The 22,558-nt window shown below is 48.4% G+C and overlaps 2 protein-coding genes across 4 annotated transcripts; one reads left to right on the forward strand and one right to left on the reverse strand.

The window, feature by feature from the left end:
• Positions 1-172: 172 nt before the first annotated feature.
• On the reverse strand, positions 173-16,619 carry Polr3gl (RNA polymerase III subunit G like). Of its 2 annotated transcripts, XM_029537656.1 has the most exons (9): positions 16,547-16,619; positions 7,993-8,061; positions 3,932-4,099; positions 3,497-3,626; positions 2,719-2,787; positions 2,335-2,391; positions 1,914-1,987; positions 1,700-1,813; positions 173-434 (listed from the first exon to the last, which is right to left on the reverse strand). In XM_029537656.1, exons 3-9 carry the CDS (start codon positions 4,055-4,057, stop codon positions 348-350), a joined length of 657 nt encoding a protein of 218 aa, XP_029393516.1. In that variant the 5' UTR covers positions 4,058-4,099; positions 7,993-8,061; positions 16,547-16,619; the 3' UTR covers positions 173-347. The 2 variants fall into 2 exon arrangements, with proteins under 2 accessions (XP_029393516.1, XP_021052266.1); XM_021196607.2 differs by lacking the exon at positions 7,993-8,061 and having other exon boundaries at positions 16,547-16,616.
• Positions 16,620-18,864: 2,245 nt separating this feature from the next.
• Ankrd34a (ankyrin repeat domain 34A) lies at positions 18,865-22,368 on the forward strand. 2 transcript variants are annotated; one of them, XM_021196731.2, is made up of 2 exons: positions 18,865-19,046; positions 19,608-22,010. In XM_021196731.2, exon 2 carries the CDS (start codon positions 19,723-19,725, stop codon positions 21,208-21,210), a length of 1,488 nt encoding a protein of 495 aa, XP_021052390.1. In that variant the 5' UTR covers positions 18,865-19,046; positions 19,608-19,722; the 3' UTR covers positions 21,211-22,010. The 2 variants fall into 2 exon arrangements, with proteins under 2 accessions (XP_021052390.1, XP_029393544.1); XM_029537684.1 differs by lacking the exon at positions 18,865-19,046 and adding an exon at positions 19,162-19,207 and having other exon boundaries at positions 19,608-22,368.
• Positions 22,369-22,558: the final 190 nt, after the last annotated feature.

Raw genomic sequence — 22,558 nt, forward strand, 5'->3', positions numbered from 1 at the left:
CAATAACAAAGCTGGGCAGTGGTGGCACATGCCTTTAATCCCAGCACTTGGAAGGCAGAGGCAGGCGGATTTCTTAGTTTGAGGCCAGCCTGGTCTACAGAGTGAGTTCCAGAACAGCCAGGGCTGGCTATACAGAGAAACCTCTCTGGGAAAAAACCAAAACCAAGCCAACCAAACCAAACCAAACAAAACAACAACAACAACAACAACAACCCCCCCAAAACAATAACAAAAATAGGAAAAACCCTAAGTAAATAGGGATATTTAGTTCCTGTATCTCAAATCAATAATGATATATGGCCCAGGTTTTCAGTCTATGCCCAGGTTGTCAGTCTATGCCCAGGTTTTCAGTATATGGCCTCATCCATATTGTCATCGCTGTCCCCTCCAAAGTCCTCTCCATTGTCAAAATATGACATGATGTAATCAGTTTCCTGAAATGTAAAAAGAAGCAAAGATCAGGGATGATTTCAGAGTTTTCTTCTCTGTTTCCAGGCGCTTTCTTCTCACACACACACCTTTCCAGGTCTGGGACACCTCTACCCGCTGTTATACATTCATTCCTTTTCATGTGTATAGGTGTTTTGACTGCACGTATGTGTATACTGCTTTTGTGCTGGAACCCTCAGAGGCCAGACAATGGCATCAGATGCCAGGGGGACCGGAGTCACCGGGGGTTGTGAGCCACCATGTGGATGTTGGAAGTGGAGCTTGAGTCCTTTGGAAGAGCAGCATGTGCTCTTAACCATGAGTTGTCACTCCTGTTCCATGTTATACAAGTTAAAATTGTTTGTTTGCCTGTATATGTATGTTATACACGTGTGTGCATGTGTGCCCTGGTGCACATGTGGAAGTCAGGGGACAACTTGCAGGGGTCGGTTCTTTCTTTCCACTCTGTGGGTTCTGGGGACTGAACTCAGATCAGCAGGCTTGGCGGCAAGCCCCTTTGCCCTCTGAGCCATATCACCTGCCATATTATGTGTTTTGAGAATAGGTCAGGGATAGATGAACTGGAGAAAGGCTTCTGCCTTTTGGTGGCACTGCAACTCTCTGAGCATCTCCTGTGTAAGAGTTGAGAGCCCGGGGTTAGTGAGATGGCTCAGTACAAAAGGCCTTTGTTGTCAAGCCAGAGGACCTGTGGTCAATAACCAGAACCCACACAGGAAAAGGAGAAGCCGACTCTCACCTCCACACATTTGCTATGACACATGTAAGCACACACATGTGCACATGCATGTGTGCATGTGCACACACACACTCATGCACACATGTAATAAAAGATGGCTTGGATGTTAAAGGTCTTTGTTGCTCTTCCGGAGGACCCACGTTCAGATTCCAGCACCTAAGTTGGGCAGCTTACAACAGCTTGTAACGTCCAGTTTCAGGGGTTCAGAGACCCTCTTCAGGTCTCCCCAGGCACCAGAACACGCTTGGTATACAATCATACAGAGTCTTGTATGCTAAGTCTGGAGGCATACTCATAGGTAATCCCAACAGTGGGAAGTAGAAGCAGGGGGATTTCTGGGAGTTCCTGGCCAGCCTGGCTTGCATAATGGAGACCCTGTCTCAAAACCAAAACCAAAAATAAAACAACAACAAATCTTGAAAAGAAAAAAAAAAAAAAAAAAAGAGTTGTGAGCCCACGACTTGTAAGGGAGAAAGGAGGGGGCGGGGAGGGGAAGAGCAGGGTCCCCTTCACCTCCTCATGCTCCTCTTCATCGTACTCCTCTTCCTCCCCCTCTTCCTTCTCCTCCTCCTCTTCTTTCTCTTCATCTTCCTCTGAAGTCACTTCCTCCTCCTTCTTCTCTAGCGTCTCATGTGAGGATGAATAGGAAGAGAAACTCACACTCACGGACCGCGGGGAGAGCTCCGAGGGCCCGGGAGGCCAGCTGCCTATCGCACTTCCTCCTCACCTCTAGTTTCTGTATCGTCTCCTCCTTATCGTCTGTGCTCTTAGGGGGCCTCTTGGGGAGGATCATGGTGGTCCCTGTTTGGAGGATCAAAAAGGGAGGCCTTGGGAAGCACATCTACTAACTTTCTTTCCGTTTTTAAATTTGGGGTGTGTGTGTGTGTGTGTGTGTGTGTGTGACACACACGCGGAAGTTAGAATGAGTTCTTCCAACATGTGGGTCCTGGGGATTTGGTGGCTCGCGTCTCTATCAGCTGAGCCATTTCTCCCTCCATCCCAGCTGAGCCTACTCCACCCTCTTGCAGCGAACACGGCACTTTGCTGCCCTCGTGTGGTTTCCGGCAGCAAATGTGGCAGTCTGCTGCCCTCGTGTGGTCACTGTGGCAGCGGCTGGCAAGACCTCATCCTCCTGCAGATTCACTCACGCTCCTTCTGTACTTTTCGCACTCGAATCTTGAGCTCGCTGGGTAGTCGCCGCCAATCTGGGAAGAGTGGGAGGGAAAATCAGCAGGACCCTGGCTGGCTGGGGGCTTCCGGGAGTGATGGCTGGCGCTAAGGGGGAGAGAAGTGTTTTAAAGGAAGGACGGAAGGGGTTGGTTTGAAGATTTTTCAGAATAAAACTGTAGACTGGACGCTTCTGGAGAGGTGGGCACTGTTGTTACAAATAGGGTTTTCACATAGAACCCAAGAGTGTTGCAGAGCACATCTAAGACTCTAGTTTTTAGATGCACAGGAAAGGGAGGTGACGGTCTGAGGTACCTAAAGAATCTGAAAGGAGGGCATTCGGAGAGGGGGGGACAGTCACTTACCAGGGTTCCAATCGATGGCATTGTCAATAGGCCCGGACATCTGATACTTGTCTGAGTAACGTTCCACATCTGGGGGGGGGGGTCAGAGCCCGTGAGTCAGAGTTTTTATCCTTAGAACATCTATCCTAAAGGTCTGCCCCTCTTACCTATCAATCTCCTTACTCTAAGCCCAGAGCCCAGTGCTGTCAGCTCGGGTCAGCCTCGCCTCTCCTTCAGCCAGCCTACTCTTATCTTTGTCCAGAGTCCTCTTCTGAGAAGCAGTGAGCTTCACTGGACAGGAGAGGACAGTGAGCTTCAGCCTTCTGTCTCCCTCTCACTAACCGGGTTACCTTGGGAAGTCTTCCAGCTCTGGGCCCTCAGCTCCCAGGGGCTTAGTAGAAAAGCATTGACTGTCAATGCTTCTCACCGCGGGCAAACAACCATTCTCCCAAGCCTGCCAGTCTCCTGCTCTCACTAGCGAAGGGGAGAAGGCTTTGCACAGGTGGGGTGCTCAGAGGCTCAACATCAAGGTCTCTCCAATTAATGGATTGGAAATTCATTTGTACCCCGCTCCCCCATTTGAACTAAGATGCTAATGCTTTAATGTCCCACTAGCCCCAAGATTAAGGTTCAATTCAAATCTAGAATAAGGTGACACATTTCAGACACAGAAGGGACATTTAATGCTCTCTCCATTAGGCAGTAAACTTCCTAAGCCTTTCTGGCCCTGAGTGTGCTAGCGTGGGCACTGCTATAGAAGAAGGTCCTAATCCTAACGCTAGCCTTTCTATCTACTGACCTCTCTTGGGGACGGCTGGCCGGATAAAGTAGGGGAGCTGTCTCATGGCCCCACGCAGCTCTTGCTTCAGTGCCAGAACATACTCCCCCTCCTCTCCAGCGGGCAGAGGCACTGGGTGGAACTCCAAGGGCTGAGGAGTACAGCGGTTAGTCAGGAGCACTATAATAAAACCTTAAAGGGTCTTTCCCTCAAGTAAAATCCAGTGTTCTCAGTAAGAATGGGAGGGCTAGAAGATGGAGGATATTCTGAGAGCTGGAGAGTGGACAGTATGAAGAGTGAAGATAAACACTTCCTTGCCTGGAAAACACCTCCCGTGGGGCAGGCGTGACTACACACAGACGGAATCAAGGTGTGAACGGCTCAAGATGGGCCAGGCAGATTCTGTGCTCACATGGGCTCAGTGGGGGGCACATAGGAGGGAAGGGAAACACTCACAGGGAAGAGTGGAGAGGGTTGGAGAGTGGGTGGGGGCAAAGCGTCACCCTTCCCAATGCCCACAGCCTCCATGTTGAAGGTCAACTGGCCCCGGCCACGTCCCCGGCCCCCACCCCGGCTGGCCATGGTGGAGGGGGCCTGGATACGCAGAGATCCAGTGAGAAAAACCTAATAAAGACAAAAACAGAGAGATAAAGAAGTATACTAGAAGAGACATGAAGCCAAGAAGCTGCACGGCACATCACATGATGCTCTATGGCAGGTGATGTTTTCCTCTATGCCCAGGTTCAAACCCAGAGCTTTTCTCACGCTAGGCAAGTACTCTACTTTGGGCTACATTCCAAATCCTTTTTCTGTGACACTTAAAAAAGTTGATGTGGCCAGGCAGTGGTGGCACACGCCTTTAATCCCAGAACTTGGGAGGCAGAGGCAGGCAGATTTCTGGGTTCAAGGCCAGCCTGGTCTACAGGGTGAGTTCTAGGACATCCAGGGCTACACAGAGAAACCCTGTCTTGAATCCCCCCCCCCCAAAAAAAAAGTTGACGTACCAGGCAGTGGAGGTACATGCCTTTAGTTTCAGCACTTGGGAGGCAGAGGAAGGCATTACTTTGAGTTTGAGGCCAGCCTGGTCTACAGAATGAGTTTCAGGACAGCCAAGGTTATGCAAAGAAACCTTTCTCAAAAAAAAAAAAAAAAAAGCAAAATAAATATGAAATATAATTACTTAATTAATTAATTAAAAAGTAAATAAAACATAAAGTTAAGAGTGATACCACAAACCTGTAATCCCAGCCCTGTACTTGACAGGAGGATTATCAGTTTGAGGCTAGCCTGGTCTACATAGAGTTCCAGACTACTGAGGGATGACTCACAAGATCATGTCTCAAGATAAACAAAGCTGGAGAGATTGTTCAGTGGTAAAGATATGCATTGCTTTTGAAGAGGAATGGAGTTTAGTTCCCAGTACTTGTGTCTGGTGTCTCACACCATTTGTAAACCCAGCTCCAGGGAATCTAACACCCTTATCTGGCCTCCATGGGCATCTGCACTGACATGCACACACTTTTAAAATATTTTTTAAACATGATTTGGAGAGATGGCGCGTGTGTGCGCGCACACACAGACACACACACACACACACACACACACACACACACACAGAGACACCATTTGAATGCAGTGCCCATGAAGACCAGAAGAGGGCACTGATTCTCCTGAGACTGGAGCTACAGATGGTTGTTAGCAGCCCGATGTGCATGCTGGGACCAAACCTGGATTCCCTAGAAGAACAATCAGTGCTCAATCATAGAACCATCACTTCAGCTCCCAATAAAATAAAATAAAAAATAAAATAAAATTAGATTATAATCCCAAAGTACAAAGTAAATGCCTATGAGTCCATCATAATATGAATGACTAGGAAAAGACACATGTCTCATGCAAAACTCTAAATAAACCATGCAGATAGCCGAAGTGAAAACATAAACAAAGCATGCAGACAGTCCACACTAACAGCAAGGAAGCATAATTCCTGATTCATGAGAGTGGGAATTCTGTTCCACCTGTGTTGGCAAGTTGGAGTGTAGGGGTACCTTCTAAGGGACATCAGTGTAGCCAGTGACCAACATCAGCATCAATAGCAGGGACTCACAAAGACATTTCGGGTGGATTTTCTTTGTTTGTTTTTGAGACAGGCTTTCTCTCTGTAGCCCTGGCTGTCCTGGAACTCACTCTAGACAATATGTATTTGTAATGTGCACTGACACATTTGTTTCCTCTCTTGTTTTGTTGATGGGGTCTTAAGTAACGCAGTAGACCTGGAACTAACCGTGCAGCAGACAATGAGGCGACCTTGTAACCTGTCTGCCTCTGCTCTGGAGGAGCTGAGACTGCAGGGCATGGGCCCCCTCCGTCTTTCTCCCTTCCTTGACAAGGTCTCATGTAGCCCAGGCTATCCTTGAACACTTATTTCTCCTGTCTCAGTTTCCAAGTGCAGACCTCCATGCCTGCCCCAGATCCAAAATGATGCCTGAACCTCTGTGATCATCACGTCCAGGCCTCCTGAGTCCACACTGGTCCCTGGAGAACAATAGCTTCCGACACAGGGATCTCCTACAGCATGCCTGACCAGTTCGCTTCAAAAAAATAAGAATCTGAGAAACTGTCAGAGCCCAGAGGAGCCAAGGAGACGAGACAGGATGTGCTGTGGTGTTTTGGATAGGATCGCGACATATGAAAAGACCATTATATAAAAAGTGAAGAAATCTGAGTAGAAAATGAACCTTGAGATTTAACAATATATCACTAATGATAACAAATTATAGTAATATACAGCATTAATAAATGGGAACTCTGGGGATTATTTGCTCAGTTTTTCTGTAAACCTATTTTTTAAAAATGATGTCTCATAATTTTGGTCACTGAACTACATGCCCAGCCCTGTCATGTGGTTTTCTTCCAGGCAATGGCCTTCATGGTTATTTCCTTTCTTCCTGCTTGTGTATTAATTTTTCTCATAAGAGAAAATTATTAGGTAGGCATTGTGCCTTGAGCCTGTAATCCCAGCACTCACGGTGCTGAGGAAAGAGAACGGCCAAGCCAAGGAGTCTAGGGCTAGCCTGGGCTACACACAAACTTCTAAACTTGTGATCCCCTGCCTCTACCTACCAAGTTCTAAGATTACAGATATATGCCAACATGACCAGCCAATAAATAAAATTATTGACTTAAAATTTTAACTAGGGGTCCAATGACATGTCTCAGCAAGCAAAGGCCCTTTGGCATGCAAGCTGACAACCTGTGTTTGATCCATGGAACCGATGGGAAATAGAGAACAGAGAATCACTGGGAGTTTAGAGGCTAACTAGCCTGATATTCACTGCTCAGTGGTTAGAGACCCTTGCCCCAATAAGGTGGGGGAGGGGACAGATGAGGTCAGAGGACTTAGAGGATTCTCTCTCTCTCTCTATCACACACGTAAAAGAAAAGTTTAAGCCGGGCGTGGTGGCGCACGCCTTTAATCCCAGCACTTGGGAGGCAGAGGAAAGCGGATTTCTGAGTTCGAGGCCAGTCTGGTCTACAAAGTGAGTTCCAGGACAGCCAGGGCTACACAGAGAAACCCTGTCTCGAAAAACCAAACAAAAAAAAGTTTAAAAACCGAACTAAATGTAAATATATTATATATCTCATATACAAAATCACATATAACATTAATAATCTATAGCAGGAAGAAGATGGTATCTGACGAGTTAGGAGTCTAACTACTATTGTAAAAATGGAAGGGAAAAATTGCCATTGAGAGAGAAGTTTTTGCGCTGGAGAGATGGTTCAGTGGTTAAGAGCACTGGCTGTTCTTCCAAAGATCCTGAGTCCAATTCCCGAAACCACATGGTGGTTCACAACCATCTGTAATGGGATCTGATGGCCTCTTCTGGTGTGTCTGAAGACAGTGACAGTGTACTCAAATATATGAGAAATAAATAAATAAATTTTTAAGAGAGAGAGAGAGAGAGAGAGAGAGACAGAGAGAGAGAGAGAGGCTCTCCTGGCCTCAGGAGAACAACAGCTTGTCACCACATCTTTGTCTCCTTCCAAGGAAGGGGGAACAGCTGGCTTAGGTTTCTTTCCCACAGCTCCAGCTGTGGAGAAGCCAGCTGCTCTGACACAGAGCAACCAGGAGCTAAGAAAAAAGGCCATGAGCTTGGAGCTTAGCCAACTCTACCCACATCACACAACTGACCACCTCTGTAACCACATCACACAACTGACCACCAGAGATGCAGACAGAGAGATGGTGAGCCCTACCTAACGTGGTCATTAAGGGGGAGACAGAAACTAGACGTCACTGGCCTTCTAATGCGGGCATTAGGGATGGGCAGGAACTAGACGGCACTGCTCGCCCCTTCGCAGCTTGAGAATCTATAATGAATCCATTTTCCATTATAACACTTGGCACTGTACACTCAAAAGCTCCTGGCTACGGAGATCAAAGGACGAAGGCGGGAAGCTACTGCTGGAACTCTGTAAAAGGTCTTCTAAATAAATACAGGGTTTTAACTTACAGGTTGGTGCCGCTGTCGGTTTTGGTCAGCGAAGCTTCCTTTTGTTCCAGGCAGCAGTGTCTCTGGAGACTGGTCAAGGAACAGAGAATACATGACTGTTGCTTGTCAGACTGCACATAGGATACCTTTCTCACCCACCCCACACGAGGAGGAAGGAGAGGGCTGAACCCTTGAACTCACAGCACCTGTGATGAACTGCACCCGATCAGTCTAAGACTGGGCCTGTTGGGCTGGAGAGATGGCTCAGTGGTTAAGAGCACTGACTGCTCTTCCAGAGATCCTGAGTTCAAATCCCAGCAACCACATGGTGGCTCACAACCATCCATAATGGGATCCAATGCCTTCTGGTGTGTCTGAAGACAGCCACAGTGTACTCATATAAATAAAATAAATATATCTTAAAAAAAAAAAAAAGACTGGGCCTGTTAATGCCTGTTTTGGTTTTTTTTGTTTTGTTTTGTTTTTTTCTTGACAGGGTTTCTCTGTGTAGTCCTGGCTGTCCTGGAACTCACTTTGTAGACCAGGCTGGCCTCGAACTCAGAAATCCACCTGCCTCTGCCTCCCAAGTGCGAGGATCAAAGGCGTGCGCCACCACCACCCAGCCTGTTAATGCCTGTTAACACAGAAGGAGGGGGTCATGGGACCTACCCGTCCCTGATTATAAGAAGTTATAGGAGAGGGAGGGACACTTTCTTCAGTGGTATAACCACTGGTAAGGCTCTCATTCTCCTGTAAAGAAACCCTTTCTGAGACTTTAATCCCAGAACTCAGAAGACAGAGGCAATGAGCTTGAGACTGGCAGGGTCTAAACAGGAGTCTGCAAACCAGCCAGGCAAGGCTGCATAGTGAGACCTTATCTCAATCAATCAATCAAAAAATAAATAGAGAAAGAAAGAAAAGAAAGAAAGAAAGAAGTGACTTCTTATGTTACTATAAACAACCCTATTGAAAACCATGGAGTCACAAACACCAAAAACACAAAGCACAAGAAGTCTCAGGGAAAAAGCAGGTCAGCAGGAATGGGAGAGGGGAGGGTAAGAGAGGGCAACAGCTTCACCCATGGTGTGAGGGTGACACCCCCACAGTGTGTCTGTGTGTGTGTGTGAGAGAGAGAGAGAGAGAGAGAGAGAGACCCTTCAGTGTGCGTGTGTATGTGAGAGAGAGAGAGAGAGAGAGACCCCACAGTGTGTGCGTGTGTATGTGTGAGACCCTACAGTATGTGCGTGTGTGTGTGTGTATGTGTGAGAGAGACCCCACAGTGTGTGTGTGAGAGACCCTACAGTGTGTGTGTGTGTGAGACCCCACAGTGTGTGTGTGTGTTGTGCATGCATGTGAGAGAGAGACAGACAGACAGACAGAAAGACAGACAGACAGACAGTGGTGACACACACCTTAAATCCCAGCACCCAAGAGGCAGAGGCAGGTGGCTCTCTGTAAGTTTGAGGCCAGCCTGCTCTACAGAGTTAGTTCTAGGACATCCAGGGCTACACAGAGAAACCATGTCTTGATACACAAAACAAAATGAAAACAAAAACAAAAAAGAAAGAAAAAAGAAATACACTGTACATAGATGATTGACGTCCATCTATGAAAATGTCATAATGGAATCTGCTGCTATGCAATTAACATACACTCACAAGAACAGTAAGAGGAGATCCTGGAGGGCATCCTGAAGTTTCCCATAATGTGAGCCAGACCTGCTCCTCTCACCATCAGCCCTCCCAGGCTCACCTGTGTGTGCACTGTGCTTTGCCCACACTCCAGTGCTCACAGGACAGACACACCTACTTATGCCACCTTTGCACTGTAGTAGAAGCTACTAACGAGCGTGTTTCAGCAAGCCAGTCAGCCAGCCAAAAAGCCCCAGTTCTGTCATTTCCTAACAACATAAACTTTGGTTCCTTCTTTGGCTGTAGAATGGGAGTAATAATAAACCCACTGCCTTAGTTACTTTTAAATTCCTTCCCAGAGACACCATGACCAGGGCAACTCATAGAAGAGTTTATTGGGGGCTTACAGTTTCAGAGGGTGAGTCTATGACTATCATGGCAGGGACGGCAGCAGGCAGGCACTGCACAGGAGCATAGCTAAGCACTCACACCTCATCCACAGGCACGAAGCAGAGAGCGCACTAGCTAACCAGGAACAGTGAGGGCTTTGGAAACCTCAAAGCCCACCCCCAGTGACTCACCTCCTACAACAAGGCCACACCTCCCTATCCTTCCCAAACAGTTCCACCAACTGGCAACAAAGCCTCCAAATATATGAGTCTCTGGGGACTGTGCTCATTCAAACGGCCACACCAATGCTGAATGCTATTGACAAAGCTGAGAGTAAAATGGACAAACCTAAACAATAACGAAACTCCTGTGCACTCTGGTGACTCGTGCATGCAGTTTATACTCTGGCAGACCTGTCAGCTTACAACTAAGAGCATGGATGAGGTCCCTCGGGGAGGCGATGGCGTGACCAATCATGGGCACTCTAGTCCTCTATTTCTAATAAGGTAAGAAGTCAGTTCTGTGTCAGAACTCTTGGAAATCTAAATGGGAGAAAACCATCCCCTCTCCGCAAGAGAGATGATACCTGGAGATGTGGCTCCATGACAGAGCCCTTCCCCAGGAGGAGCAAGCCCCAGAACCAATCCCCAGCACTGGAGGGGAAAAACAGCAAGTAGGAGGGGTATGTGGAACATGCCTGTAATTCCAGAGCCAGAAAAACCGAGGCAGGAGGATTGCAAACTCTAGACAAGCCTAGGCTACACAGTAAGATACTGTCTGTCAAAAACAAAAAATGAAAGAAAAAAAAAAACAAAAAACCCAAGTAAAACAAAAAGGACAAAGGCTGTCTATTGCCTTTAATCCTAGTACTTGTGACAAAGGCAGGCAGATCTCTGTGAGTTCAAAGCCAGCCTGTTCTGCATACGGCTACATACGAAGACCCTGACTCAAAACAGATAGACAACAACAAAAAATGACAAAAAATATGAACAGAAAATTGACAAAAGAATGGTCGATAAAGCCACATTAAAATATTTATTTGTTTATTTATTTATTTATTTGAGATAGGCTCTCTACATAGTGCTGGCTGTCCTAGAACTCACTATGTAGACCAGGCTGGCCTCAGACTCAGAGGCCTCTGCCTGCCTCTGCCTCCCAAGTGCTAGAGTTAAAACCACACCTGGTCTCTTTCCTTCTTTCAAATTTTATATTTATTTTAATTACAAATTATGTGTACTGTGTGTTTGTGGGTATGTGCATGTGAGTGCTGATGCCTATGGAGGCCTAAGGTCAGAGTCCCCTGCAGCTGCGGTTGCAGATGGGTGCTGGGAAATAGAAATGAGAACAGTATACCCTCCAATCACTGAGCTTCTGCTTTAAAAAAATATAATTGTATGTATGTATGTATGTATGTATGTATGTTACAGGCTTTTGAACCTGTTTCTAGTTAGGGAGTGGCTCAGCCCTTACACACTTCTAACCCGTCTGGCTGAAATACACAGCCACAACTTTAGAACTCACCTTTAATCCCCAAACAATGAAGGTAAGGTTAGTTTGTAGAAGGAAGCACCCATGTTTGAAAGTGATGTCTGAGTGGCAGACAAGGCGAAGAATCAGAGAAAGATTTGACAGAATAGGGTATTCCCAACTGAGAAGAGAGGAAAGGGAAGCTACTTAAGGGAGAGACAGTGGTACAGAAGAGAGTGCAGTGCAGGATACAGTAGAGTTCCTGAACAGCAGTGCAGCAGAGCTGAGAGGGAGGGGAGGCAGTGCTACCAGGAGAGGTTTACAGAGACAGATCGAAGAGAGGACAAGCCAGACACAGGGAAAGACAGAATGAGCAAGAGAATGAGAAGGAGCCAAAAGATTAGAAAAGATTGCTGGAGTTAATTAGAAGCCAAGCAGAGCAATTCAGAGGCAAGGAAAAAAGGCCAGTTTGAATCAGTGAGCCCGGAGAGGAGTTTGAACCAAAACAGCTGAGTTGAACCAGCCAGCCAGAGATCAGAAAGAACAAGAAAGGATGAGATTATTTAGTAGCAGGCCTAACAGGCTGAAAAAATTCTAGGCCTAAATAAGAAGGTTACATATAATAATAAAGAAATCTAAAAATAAAAAAGATTCTACAGAGGCTAGAAGCTTCCAGGCTTCCAGGACTAGCCCTAGATAGCAGACAGAGGCATTACACCTTTGAGACAACAATTATACAGGTGAATAAAAGATAAAAGTTACTTTTAGGGCTGGAGAGATGGCTCAGCAGTTAAGAGCACTGACTGTTTTTCCAGAGGCTCTGAGTTCGATTCCCAGCAACCATATGGTAGCTCACAACCATCTGTAATGGGATCCGATGCCCTCTTCTGGTGTGTCTGAAGACAGCGACAGTGTATTCATATACATTAAATAAATCTTAAAATAAAAAGTTACTTTTACCTGTGTATGTGTGTGTATAATTCACCCACGTGCGAGTGTTTGAAGTGTGTGGAGGTCAGAGGACAACTTTAAGTGTTGGTCTTCACCTCCCGGTTGGCTTTACAGGAGAGCTCTTTCTTACTTGCCACAGCTGACTTGAAAGCTTCTCTAGTATCCCTCTCCCCTCCCCCCCCACCCCACCTCCCTCCCCACCTCCACCCCCCACAACACCAAGTCTCCACCTCCCATCTCACCATAGGAGTGCTGGAATGACAGCGCAGGCCACCACATCTGCCCTGCTTTTACATAGGTTCCGTGGAAATGAACCCAGGTTTTATGGATTGAGCAATCTCCCTGGCCTGATAAAACCATTTTTCTACCTCATAAGGAACAAAAAGTTAAATAATAATAATCAGACTGTGGTGAGATATCCTTCAGATGGACATTGGCTGAGCTGGGTAGCTTTCTGTCAAACTGAAGAAAGCAAGGGCCATCTGGAAGAAGGAACCTTAATTGGGAAAATGACTCCATCAGATGGGCCTGTGGGCAAGTTTGTGGGGCATTTTCTTGACGGATGATTGGTGGGCGAGGGCACAGTTTACTGTGAGGGGTGCCACCACTGAGCAGGTGGTCTTGCTCTGTCTGGAAGGAAGCTGAGAAAGCTCTAGAGAAAAGTCAGTCAGCAGCTCTGCTCCATCTCCCCCATGGCCTCTGCTTCCCTATCAAAGACTGACTGGGAAGTGTAAACCAAATAAACACTTTCTCCCTGATCACAGGCTTTCCTAGTGTTTACCACAACAATAGGAAGCTAAAACAGGAGCCTCACCTCCAAGGGAAGACTAAATAATCTCCAGTTTGGTTTTGGTTTTTTGTTTGTTTGTTTTTTGTTTGTTTGTTTTGAGACAGGGTTTCTCTGTGTATAGCCCTGGATGTCCTGGAACTCACTCTGTAGATCAGGTTGGCCTTGAACTCAGAAATCTGTCTGCCTCCCAAATGCTGGGATTAAAGGCCTGCACCACCACTGCCTGGCTGTGTTTTTATTCTTAATCCAGAAATCCTACTGTTAAAATCTGTCCTAAATAGTAACATATTCTGCAATAAAAGTATCACAATGTTTGCTAAAGAGCTATTTATGGCAGCAAAAGTTCTGAAATAAACTAGACATTGTGACTCACACCTCAGAGGCTAAGGTAGAAAGTGGTCAATCTGAGGTATCCATGGATCAGCCTGGGCTACACAGTGAAACCTTGTTTCAAACAACAAATTCTGAAATGACATAAGTGGTCTAATAATAGATGATAAAAACCACAAATAAAAAACAGCCAGGCAGTGGTGGGCATGCCTTTAATCCCAGCACTCAGGAAGCAGAAGCAGGAAGAAATCTTGAGTTCTAGGCCAAACTGGTCTACAGAGCCAGTTCCAGAACAGCCAAGGCTACACAGAGAAATCTTGTCTTGAAAAACCAAATACCAAACCAAAACAAAACAAAAGAAAACAAAGGGGTGGAGAGATGGCTTAGTGGTTAAGAGCACTGACTGCTCTTCCAGAGGTCCTGAGTTCAATTCCCAGCAACCACATGGTGGCTCACAACCACCTGTAATGGGATCTGATGCCCTCTTTTGGTGGCTGAAAAACAGCTACAGTATATTCACATAAATATAATAAGTACATCTTTAAAAAACAAAACAAAAAGCAAAACCCAACAACAACAAAACCCAGAACAAACAACAAAAAACCCCAAACAAGCCATTTTCAAGGCAGGAGGTTAATAATATGGAGTGTTTAGGGGTGAAGGAGAATACAATGTAAATATTTATCTGTTGTTGTTGTTTTTTAATGTTTTCATTCCTGGTACAAATTTGAATTTATCGTGTGGCTCTATTTACTTATAAAATACAAAGCTATGCATATAAACAGAATAAACTGAGAGTACGTATGTCTAAATACTCGTATCAGGGACAGGCAAGGTGGCTCAGCAGATAAAGTCACTGCCAGTCCAAGAACCTGAGTTCCATCTCCGGAACCACAGAAAGGTGAAAGGGAGACATAACCTTACAAAGTTGTCCTCTGACACCAACATGCATGCTGTGGCACCAGTGTACAAGTACATAAAATTACAATAAAGTTTAAAGTTGTAAAATACTAATTACAATCACTATTACCTTAGGGCTATGAAATAATGCACATATTACTATGTGTTTGAAAGTTGTGTGGAATAAATGTATATCCTACGGTTAACAAGTAAAAAGGATGCTTCTTTTTCAAGAATGCAGGGGAGAGCACTGGCTGCTCTTCCAGAGGACTTGGGATTCCATTCCCCAGGACCCACACAGTGACTCACAGCCGTCTGCAACCCACCCCAGGGAATCTGACAACCTTTTCTGCCTTCTGAGGGTTTCAAGCACATAAGTGGTGCAAAGACTCACATGCAGACAAGACACCCACGCATGTAAGCAAGAGTTCAGAGGACTGGTGGGTACTACAGCTCAGTGGTAGAACCCCTACTTAGCAAGTCATGAGGTCCTCAATTCAATCCCCAGTTAAAGAAAATAAGCAAAACCCCACAAGCAACAACAACAAACTTGCTCAGTAGAAAGCCTTGCGCAAGCCTGTCATTCAGAAGTTTGAATTCATCTTTGGCTCCATGGTGAGTTTGGGGCCGGCCTGTAGAATACACTTCATTCCTCTGACCTCCACATATGCACCACGGTACACACTCCACCCAGGCCCACTAATAATAAATAGGTTTAAGTCGAATAAATACAAAGGAAAAAGTTAAAGAGTGGACCGACCTGAAAAGCGCTAGTGAGTTCTTTGCCGAAAGATGTTGGCTCAGAGGTAGGGGTGTGGTTCAGGGGCAGAATGAATGCTTAGCATTTGTAAGACCAGATTCACATTTCTCAATTTAAAAGAAAAAAGCTTATTTGGGGTGTAGTGGTACAAGCCAGCTATCCCAGAAAGGCTGAGGCAGGAGAATCCTAAGTTGGAGGCCAGCCTGTTTGCCCTGCATAGAAAGAACTTATCTTGGAAATATTTTCCCACATAACAGTTTATTGAATAGATGTTATCAGAGGGTTCACTGTGATCCCTGTCGTCTAGCACTGTGTCTAGTACGTAGAAGTTCTCAGTAAATATCTGTCCTTTGAACATGTGTCTACAGACCCTGTGAGTCACAAAGACTCCTGGTTCTTTTTGTTGTTTTCCTTCTCTGGTCTGAGAATAACTATAAAACATTAATGCAATAAACCACCAATTTAAAGATCCCCTAATTATATAATATGTTGTCTTTTATTGTTCCCTAATTATATCAGGAGTTTAAATTTGTCCTCCTTGACAAGAGCACTGGTTCCCACAAATCAATTCCACTCGATTAACGCTTATTGAACACAATGTATTGAGTACCACAATCTGTCCCATCAAACCTTCTGTTCACAGAATAGAAACAGTGAAATCCTAACACCGGGGAGACTGTGGCAGGGGGAATGCAAACCGGTGGCCGGTATGGGCTGCATAGCAAGAGTCTGCAGATAAAAGGATGGGAGGGATGGAGAAAGTCAGCCTCGTGAGTTGGTAAATACTCGTGTTGCCAAGCGGCCAGGAAACAGGCTGACAAGCTCAAGTTGTCCTCTGACCTCCTTGCGCAAGCCATGGCTTGTACGTACCCCCCCGCCCCCCGCCCCCACACACAAATAGTGTGATTTTAAAAATTAAAGAGATTCCAATAGTGATAATCAGACATTGTCAGGCTGGGGAATCAATAAATTCTTCACGGTGGTCTAGGAAAGTGGTGGGTAGAGGGTAAGCGGTTCAGTTGACTTGATAGGTAATAAGAATCTGTCAGGCTCTTGACAGGGGGCTAATGTTATGCTAATAGGTGCGGGAGAAGCTGATGCCATAGAAGAGTCTGAGCTACAAGAATGAGCTTTCCTCTTCTGCTTTAATATCTGTCCCCAGGCGCGACAGCAAGCTCTGTCTCCGGTGTACAGTCGAGACAGCAGTGAGAGCCCGGGGAGAAAGGGGAGGGATTCAGAAGGGGGTTGATCCAACAGGCTGACAGAAAGCGTTATCTACGTCGCTGTCGGCGCCGAGGGACTAATTCGGGAAGTACCGAACCAAACCGGGTCAGAGCCACCAGGTCGAAGCCTTACCTGCCGTCCCTCCCCCACTCGGGGCCCACGCAGCCGCCAACTTGAAATTTGCTTTTCTTCTTCCAGCCTTGGTTCTAGGCCCGCCTCCCCGAGCTCTCCATTGGTGGGTTTTCTTGGCCAATCGGCGAGAGCGGAGGCGGGCAAGGAGGGGAGGCGAAGAGAGCGAGCTTAACCGGAACTGAGGCTTGGGAAGTGGGGCGCGCTGAGACGTGGGGCTGCAGAATTCACCTCTTCAGCCCAGACGGAACATACGGCTAAGATGACCTACTACTCAGAGCTCATTCAGACACGTGGCAGAGCCAAAAGAGGAGAACCGCTGCTGGGAAATGAAGCCCTGGGTTAGAGAAACCATACTGCTCATCTGTAAACAGCTGTGCCTGCAGGAGTTAGTTCTCAGAACCCTCCAGGGGGCTCCCATCCGCCGGACTCCAGCGTCCTCTTCTGGCTTAGGACATCACAAACACCACACACACACACACACACACACACACACACACACACCCTCTTTATTACTCTTCCTCAGTCTCCAGCACTACCAATAATCTTTAAAAGATTTTTTTTTTCCCTAAAGGCAGGGTCTAGCTACCCAGTCTAGGTTGGCCTTGAACTCTTGATACTCTTGACTCTGCTACCAAGCTCAGGCCCCAAATGCGGATTGTCGCTGTGTCTGAGAAGTGGGGGAGAGAAGGGCGCTTGAAATCAGAGTAGTAATTGGGGACAGACAGAAGGCAGGAACCCAGTGGGTTTTTTTCTTTCTGCACTTTCCACTGCCCTTCAAGCCCCTGCAACGGGAGAAGATGGAGTAGAAAGAGCCATTCTTTTTTTTTCTTTTTTTCTTTTTTTTTTTGGGGGGGGTGGGGGGTGTTTCGAGACAGGGTTTCTCTGTATAGCCCTGGCTGTCCTGGAACTCAGAAATCCGCCTGCCTCTGCTTCCCGAGTGCTGGGATTAAAGGTGTGCGCCACCAAGCCCAGCGAAAGATGCATTCTTTCACAGGGTAGAAATAAAGGGAAATACTTCAGGATGGAGGTAAAACTAGGAGTTAGTCAACAAGAATATGACAGAGGTCAGAGAAAATGGCCTCTGGACTGGGAAGTTGCATGTGGATGACACATACTCGGTTTTTGGAATAGTATAAAAACAGCTGTGGAGCTTTGGGGGAACTTGCTTAACCTCATTATCATTTGTTGCAGGAAGACAGTAGTTCCCCCCTCATAGAGTTGTGAGGGTTGGAGATGATGTATGTATGCAAAGCTCTCGGCACACATCAATAGCTAGTAAAAATAGGTGATTTCCCTACGACTGTTTCTCCTCCTTTCCCAGGAACGTGTTTTTTTTTTTTTTTTTTATCTGTACATGGTGGCATCCACCATTTGAGTCTTCTAGGACCCTCGGTGAGCTTTCTAAAACCTTAATACCCATCCGATGCCCCCACTTTCCTTGGTACCTTCCAGCTGGACACAAACTCATCCCTAAACTATGCAGATGGAAGCCTTGGTAACCATGGAGACAGGGCAGGTGGCTAGGAGAGGCAGAGGCAGTGAGCAACAGATAGGAAGAGACAAGGAGTGATTCAGGCAGGGACCTTCAAGGGAGAGGGGAGAATGAGTCTAAGGGAGTAGAGATGTAATGAACGCATCCGTGCAACAGGGTCCGGTCATCATTCTGTCTTTTTTTTTTTTACCTCCTATGCACACCCCTTAAAATATTGTAAAGAGGGAATTTGGGAATGCCCCTTGCCCTAAAAATTCCCTAGGAAAACCACCTTCCTTACATTCCTAATGGGACCCAAGGGAAATGAGATCCAAGTGTCTCTATGGTGTGTGATGTTTGAGAGGGGTGCAGCGGCGATAGGCTGCTGTCTGATTCCAGGCTATACTCTCCCTGATATTTAAACTACGGGAAGGGAACCACATCTCCTGCCTCTCTGCTCTGTGTGGACGCTGCTGCAGATCCCAACCGCCTCCCTACACCCCTTTGCACAGTGTGCCATATGCCGTGTGTGGCAGTCAGGTCTGGCATACCGAAGCTCATGGAGAGCTGTTGAAGATCAACGAAGAATCTGGATGGTTCCTGAATGGGTCGTGGGAGAGTCCCCTAAGGAGCGCTTAGGTTTGTTTGGGCTGGGGAGGTGGGATAAGAAAGGGAAGTCAAGATTGGAGGCGCTAGGTGCTTCCCCCCCCTTAGGGGTTTATAGGTTTATATGTGTGCGCATGGGGGTGGGGAGCGGCTTGGTGCCGGACGCCCCCACCCGCAGAGACTGGGCTATAAATAGCACAGAAGAGCTCCGCCCCCCCTTCTCTCCTCCGGAGCCGGCGCTGTGCCCGGGGCGCACCGGGAGGAGGGACCAGGATCCAGCGCTGGGGCGCAGATACTGACACCAAGGGAATCCGGGTACCCCCCCACGCCATGTGGGCCCCCAGGTACCCGGCTCCTCCAACCCAGAGGATCCCATGGCCCCGGTCTCAATCCTGGCCAGGCAGAGATTATGCGGACATTCAGGTATCTATTTGGGGGTACAGGCTGGGAGGGGGAAGAATAAGGAGCAATGGGGAACATAGCAAAGGCAAAAGAAACCCCAATTCTTCCTCCACCCCTTTAGGTCCCAATTGCAATCTGCTTCTCCCCCCCTCAATTTTTGGGGATGTGGCAATCTAAAAGAGGTTAGGAATAGAAATATGTGTATGACTGTACGGGTGCATGTGTGTGGGTGGGTGGCGTTCAGTATCCTAGAGAGGGGGGTTCCAAGTGTGGATAAGAAAAGGGGGATGTTGGAAAGGTCTGATAAGCCGTGGGGTGCGAGTGGGGGGTGGGAATATCTGTGCGCGTGCATGTACGTATATGCACGAGCTCTCATCCTTCATTGCGGGTGGTGCACCCTTTCCACCTCCTCTGGCATGCGTGTGCGGGAGGGGGGGATGGGGCCTCTCAAAGGCAGGAGTCAAAAGGAAAGACTGCATTGTAGCCCCCCTCCTCCCGTCATACATCAGGCGCGTTCATCGGTGCCTCAGTTTCCCTGCTGAGCCTGTCAATGAGCTCGCTCTCTCTCTCTCTCTTTCACAGGGATAGGCTCACTACCGAGACCTCAGGCCTCTCCCAACCACCACCCCCATACTCCTAGATATCTTCGGCAGGTCCCAGGCCCGGCTCCATCGGTGCTTTTGCCCGAGCCGCAGCTATGTTGCACACGGAGGGCCACGCTCTTCTTCGGGCTGTGGGACAGGGTAAGCTACGCTTGGCCCGTTTGCTTCTAGAGGGAGGAGCCTACGTGAATGAGGGTGATGCCCAGGGGGAGACTGCGCTAATGGCGGCCTGTAGGGCCCGTTACGACGACCCTCAGAACAAGGCGCGCATGGTACGCTATCTCTTGGAGCAAGGCGCGGATCCCAACATCGCAGACCGTTTAGGACGTACCGCGCTGATGCATGCTTGTGCAGGGGGTGGGGGAGCAGCAGTGGCCTCTCTGCTCCTTGCCCACGGCGCAGACCCCTCAGTTCGAGATCACGCTGGCGCCTCGGCGCTTGTCCACGCCCTGGACCGAGGGGACCGCGAGACCCTTGCCACACTGCTGGACGCCTGCAAGGCCAAGGGCACGGAGGTCATCATCATAACCACGGATACCTCGCCCTCGGGCACCAAGAAGACCAGGCAGTATCTTAATTCCCCACCGTCCCCGGGGGTAGAGGACCCTGCACCCGCTCCTCCTAGTCCAGGGGTCTGTACGTCGCCTTCAGAAGTCCAGCTGCAGACTGCAGGAGGAGGACGCGGGTTGTTATCCCCTCGCGCCCAGGAAGAAGAGGAGAAAAGAGACATTTTTGAATTTCCTCTTCCCAAGCCCCCTGATGACCCTTCCCCTTCCGAGCCTCTCCCCAAGCCACCTCGACATCCTCCAAAACCACTCAAAAGGCTCAATTCCGAGCCCTGGGGCCTTGTGGCTCCTCCTCAACCGGTCCCTCCTACCGAAGGGAGGCCCGGCTTGGAGCGTCTGGCTGCTGAATTCAATGGCTTGACCCTGACCGGTAGACCGCGTCTTTCTCGGCGTCACAGCACCGAAGGCCCGGAGGACCCGCCCCCATGGGCGGAGAAAGTGACGGGTGGGGGTCCTCTCTCACGCCGAAACACTGCGCCCGAGGCTCAGGAGTCTGGTCTTCCTTCAGGGCTAAGGCAAAAACTGAGCCGCATGGAGCCGGTGGAGCTCGACACCCCTGGACATTTTTGCCCTGACTCCCCCGAGTCCAGCCGCTTATCCCTGGAGCGCCGGCGATACAGCGCCTCTCCGCTGACCCTCCCTCCAGCGGGCTCAGTTTCCTCCCCACGCCAGTCCCAGGAAAGTCTGCCCGGGGCTGTATCCCCGCTGAGTGGACGGAGGCGGAGTCCAGGGCTGCTAGAGAGAAGGGGCTCCGGGACCTTGCTCCTGGACCACATCTCGCAAACACGACCGGGTTTCTTGCCTCCTCTCAACGTCAGTCCCCATCCTCCCATCCCCGACATTCGTCCCCAACCCGGAGGTCGGGCACCCTCACTGCCTGCCCCTCCACCCTCTGGGGCACCAGGGTCTCCCAGGACCAAGCGCAAGTTGGTGAGACGCCACTCCATGCAGACTGAGCAGATTCGCCTGCTAGGGGGTTTCCAGAGTCTAGGCGGGCCTGGGGAACCCGGGCGCTGAAGGAAATGAGGGGCGCCAAGGAGGGGGAGGGTCAGAACCCTGATAGAGGGAGAACCAGCTGATACCTCGGACACGGGATCTCCTGCATGTGCACCTGGCACTGTGCACGCACACATGGGTAAGCATGTGTCCACAGCACAGTACACATACTAGCGAGAAGGATAAATACTGTGTTTACTGGGCGTATAGACCCATGCAATCATGCCCTGGTCACGTCACAAGTACATAGGATTACTTGGGGACCCATGGGCACAGCACACCAACAGAGGACCACTTGTGCTAGGGTCCCAGACTCACATTTGTTCCGAAGCAGCAGGGAGCCCCCACTCATGGCTGGTCTCCTGTATCTTTGCCCCTCCTGAAGAACCCTTGCTTTCCCTGTGTGCCCTGCAGCGTGGCCTAGCATACCCTCGCATAGTCTGCTTTCTCTTCATGAATCTCTCTCTGCAGGCCTTGCTTCTCCATGCCTGGCTCCTTCTTCACACCCTGCTCCCATCTGCTTTTCAGGATGTCTTCCTCACTATTCTTGGGGTTCCCAAAGCAGCTCCCAATCTCGGGTCTGTTGCTGCCTTCCATGCTCTCCACTTCTCAGTTTCCTGCTTTTTATTCCCTCCCTGTGCCCCAGCCCCCCAACACATATACCACTACAGATTGTCCTGTTTACCCCAGGAGTAAGTCATGGGCTCAAAGTTGCTCTTCTGTGTGTCTGAGCTTATGAACACCACCCCACACACACAGGTAGAAGTGGGGAGCCTAAGTCCTCTTACCACTTGACATGTCAAATAAATGTGTTCAGACGTCTGTTTCGTCACTGCTGCCTGAAGGTGTGGACTGGGTGGGGGTTGAGAGAGAGGGTATGGGGTGGGGTGAGGCTTACAGTCACAACTACTCAGGGAGCCAATCTAGAGGCTGCAGCTACCTTTTTTTCAGGAGACCAACTGACCAGTAGTGGTTGTAGAAGAAAAGGCAAATGGGCCTTGTGTTCTGAGGTTTTAAGGCATTTGGTAGGCCTCCCCCCTTGCCTCCCCATGCCTGACCTTTAACGATTTAAGATTCTTACTGCCCCCCTTCTCCATAAGCAGATGTGACTTCCTACGTCTTGACCACACAGGTTTTGTTGTTGTTGTTGTTGTTGTTGTCGTTGTTTTAAATACAGGGTTTAATTTCATTTCACGGGTGTGCCTTCGTTCATTTTCTTCTAACCTCCATAGTCCCAGGTCTCTTAGCCAACCTTAGGAGAGGGGGTGGGGCTAACAACTTCACCTAAAGGGAAAAGGAGTGCTGTTCAGTCAACAAAAGGGTGTCGCAGCGTGTGTGTGCATGGATGTCTGCTGGGAACTACTGTTTG

The sequence above is a fragment of the Mus pahari genome, chromosome 4 (genome assembly GCF_900095145.1).
Source record: "Mus pahari chromosome 4, PAHARI_EIJ_v1.1, whole genome shotgun sequence".
Taxonomy (NCBI): domain Eukaryota; kingdom Metazoa; phylum Chordata; class Mammalia; order Rodentia; family Muridae; genus Mus; species Mus pahari.